Source organism: Aplysia californica, unplaced genomic scaffold (assembly GCF_000002075.1).
Source record: "Aplysia californica isolate F4 #8 unplaced genomic scaffold, AplCal3.0 scaffold00487, whole genome shotgun sequence".
Classification (NCBI taxonomy): domain Eukaryota; kingdom Metazoa; phylum Mollusca; class Gastropoda; order Aplysiida; family Aplysiidae; genus Aplysia; species Aplysia californica.
In genome coordinates this window covers 135,704-139,925 of record NW_004797757.1, presented here as the reverse complement: position 1 = coordinate 139,925, position 4,222 = coordinate 135,704, and the positions used below count along the sequence as shown (strand labels likewise).

General features: G+C 42.1%; 1 protein-coding gene across 1 annotated transcript in view; it reads right to left on the bottom strand.

Annotated features, from left to right (window-relative positions):
- Positions 1 to 4,222, bottom strand: part of LOC101857972 (focadhesin) — a gene marked incomplete at its 5' end in the record, with an annotated part of 114,263 nt that overhangs the window by 80,355 nt on the left and 29,686 nt on the right. Inside the window, 2 exon segments of the mRNA XM_035971712.1 lie at positions 1,521 to 1,579; positions 3,266 to 3,392. Coding sequence (XP_035827605.1) covers positions 1,521 to 1,579; positions 3,266 to 3,392 — 186 coding nt within the window.

Sequence of the window (4,222 nt, the reverse complement as noted above, 5' to 3'; positions counted from 1 at the left end):
TCCCCCCCCCTCTCTCTCTTCTCTCTTTCTGTCTCTGTCTCTTGCTTCTCTCTCAGCGATTACGGACATACACTCCATCTTACATCATTATCAAGTGCCAGATCCTGGACAGGTATCAGCGATCATGGTTCTCCATTCATTCCTTCGCTCGCGGATGCTCTCACAGAAAAAGCAACATTATTTTGATCTTTCCCTATCACCCATATCCGTCTTACATGAACTGATTAATGCACACAGACACATGCTCACATCCACAAAAACATATTAAGAACATAATATGTAATGACATTATTAACAGCACGCCATCCTTGTCCAGAGATTTAAAAAAAAAATGAAGAGATACATTCACGTCATGGTGAATATTCTTATACGTTTCACATCATCGTAGCCATAATTTATATACATTTGTATTTATGAGGTGGCATGCATCGACCCTGCTTGTCACCGTCTAGTTTGAATTCAGTTTCTTTTTAAGTTTTAAGAAAGAGTTTTACATCACTTGCAACATAATAAGGTAATACAGGAACCGAAGACCAAGGGTGTTAAAAGCGAGTAACAAACACGAAGAAGGAGGAGAGATACGGATGATAAATTAAATGTTTGATAGGAAAAAAGTAGCAAACCACACTAGAGCATCTGCCGTCTACCTACTTTCATACCCTTATCGACTATATTTGGACCATTTAGGATGCGGCATGCATCGACCTTGCTGGTCACTGCCTAGTTTGATTTTGAGTAAAGAAAAAAGCACATCAACACAATAATGGTCATATAGTGCGCAAAAAACCCAAGACTGATAGATAGAAACAACGGAGGGAAAGAAATATTTCATTATTATAGTAGAGGGTTTTACGGCGCTCGCAACTGGATAAGGTCATATGAGCGCCAAGGGGTGGGTGTCAACAGAGAAATCTTAACAGGGAATCCAGACTTACTCTGCTCACCTCTCTAGCTTCAACAGCACAAGGTCTGCTTCAACTATCAAGGCACCCCAGAAACAGCAGGTCACAAGAGTGTGACAAACATACAAAAGAAGTAGACGAAAATGACAATAGTAAGGATTAGGAAAGAAAAAGCAGCAGTTCCCTGTTGTAGATCAGGCACAGTTATGAGCGTGACATGAATCAGCCCATTTACAATTCTACTGTGCTTGAACGAGAAATGTCCCCCCCCCCCTTTGGGAATGGCCTAAAGGCACTACAGTCAGTGGCACTGCCCCGGGGGAGGAGGGAAAGAAAACAAGTAGGACTTACTAGTGGCACTCTCCAACCACCCACCCTTGTCATCGTCTACACAGGCTGCGTGTGACACTACATCCCAGCTGGACATTCCCTTCGTGAGAATCAATCGAATTCTCAAACACAGATAGAGAGATAAAATGACAGACAGACAGACAGGCAGACAGACGGATAGATATAATATAGATACAGAAGTACAATGAAATGTTTGATAAGACAAACAGGGAAACAAAACTAAATAGGTCAAATTGTGAGATGCAAAAAAACGAAATTCCACCATACCGTGTCTCGTGGACCAGTTTCTCCCCAAGGACATTCCACAGAGATTTCAAGTCTATGACCTGAAGAGGGGTGAGTTTGGGAAATGGGGCGAGTTGGGGGGAAAGGGATGGGTGGGTGGGGGGGGGAGGGGAAAATAAGAACATGCTCAGATTGAGATGGTTTAGAAAGTAGTGCAAAGTGAACTGAAAGTGGCAATTCAAATTCAAAAGAGTCTTTAGGACTGATCGTGAATGATAGAAAATATCAAACGCCCCCACTGGCAGACCTTGTAAGTCAGATCTAAGCGGGGTATCAAATCCCAGCAGACACATGAATATATTCCATTATAAAATAACTTTCCCACGTAAACAGAACTCGTGTTTTCTGCGTATACATGACAGCTTCTGGTAGGAGGATTTTTTTTTACAATAAAGAAAAAAAAGCAGGGTGTCCTAAAAAAAAGTAGACCTACTTTTAAAGGACAACACACTGAAGTCATCGGTCACTACTATTTGTTAGTACAAGTCCTAGTTCTATGTCTGGTTTCCTGAGTGCATAGGTAGTGTTGAAATGAATTTCTACTACAATAAAGCCTGCGTGATCTAGGCCGACTGAAACTCGATGTCTTGTTCTTCTTCCTAAAGCGCTAGATCTGAGACAGACATCGCGATCACGTTTCGCGTATCATTTCTCTGCCCGGGTGCTTTCAAAATACTTGTACTTATATCAAACAAATCTTTTACCATCACCTATCGTTCAAGTTCTTTAAACAAATTATTCTTAGTCTACCACTTTTGTTCTTCTATTTCTACAGCGAAAGCAAGACGTTCAATATTTTAAGGTCAATTCAAGTGCCGTGTGAAATGAGTCTAGTTTTTATAAATGTCTGCCCTGTGTTCTCTAAAACGCCCAGAACTCCTTCATTTGATTGCTTTTCATTCCATGGAATTCTGAAGTCTCCCTACCAACCCCAGCTCACATTTCTGTTGCTTTTTGCTTATTTTCACGATCAAAAGTAGTAGTCCAGCATTTAAAGCTGAGTAAAAGGTTTGAACATACATTGCCTTTGAAAACACTGCGATTTCTGTTCTCATTGAGATGCTTCTTTTCAGAAAAAGACCATAGTACTAGTTTTCCCCTGCTGAATCGAATTACAGTTTTTTTCTACACCCCATGTGCTCCTACCCCCTCACTCACACAAATACACATATCTACGTCGCTCTGTTGTTTTTTTTTTTTTGGTATCATGCTAGACTACGAAACGATTGGCCCTTGTTCGAATCCTACGCTGGGCGTTTATGAACTCGGGTCGTTTTGTGGAGTTTTAAAGGCTCTTCACCAATTTTGCGTTAAATTGAGAGGTCCGGCTATCAAACCCCCTAATAGTGTTGATAGGGATGTGGATAGGGGCGTAAAACTTACTTACTTACTTACTTACTTACCTACTTACTTACCTACCTACCTACCTACCTACCTACCTACCTACCTACCTACCTACCTGCCTGCCTACCTACCTACCTGCTTACTTACTTACTGACTGACTGACTGACTGACTGACTGACTGACTGACTTTCTTCCTTACTTACTAACTCACTTATTTTCTTACTTACTTACACACTTACTTACTTACACACTTACTTACTTACATACTTACTTATTTACATACATACAAACATACATACATACATACATACATACTTACTTACTTACTTACTTAACTAAATAACTTTCTTCAGCCCTTCCTTACTTCCTTCCTATACACATACCTCGGCCTCACACAGAAAGTAAAGTCCTTCCAGCGCCAGAGCAGCGGATGTGACGTTTCTCTCGCCGGAACTGATGTGGAAGATGTCGGACAGCGGGGCCAACACTTCGGCACCGTGCTGTTCCGGTCTGTGGGCATGACGTCAAGGATAACAGGTAAACGAAGGGAAGAGTTTTACGACACTTGCAACACGATTACATCACATAATACCGGAGATTAGAGATAAGTTTTAGTAGAAATTTTACGGCGCTCGCAACGGCATAAGGTCATATGGGCGCCAAGGGGTGGATGAGAAATCCAAACGGGAAATCAGGCTTACTCTGCTCATCTCTCTAGCCTCAACAGCACAACGCCTGCTTCGACTATCAAGGCACCCCTGAAATAGCTGGTCACAAGTGTGTGACGAACATACAAAAGAAGTAGAGGAAAATGACGATAGTAAGGATTAGGAATGAAAAAGCAGCAGTTCCCTGTTGCAGTTCAGGCAGTTATGAACATGACATTGATGAATCAGCCCATATTACGCAGAAACGTTGACGTATAGCGGATAGAAAAAGACGGAGAAACACAGATAGTACTTGCATGGTCAGGCATAATGCCAAAGTCAAGTAAATAGGGGAGGAGAGCTGAGGCAAGGGAAAGAAAGGGAAGGTCAAGAGAATAGGATGAGCTATAAAACGCAAGGGAAAATTAGAAAGGTATGGCAAGTCAGAGGCAGGGGGTTCAAACTCCAGCTATTTTTCTTATTTCATATGCAAAATATCGCAATGTCAACTTCCTGACACTATCGCTTTATAAAAGCGTGCTGATGTACCCGCATCCGATCCGGACACTGGGGACAACTAGTGAGACAACTTCCTGGGCCTCCGGCATATTGTGGTAGGGTGGCCAGTTCCTTTCCACGCCGCCTTTACTTCCCCAACTCGAAGTCAGGTACCCATTACTGTTGGGTGGGCAT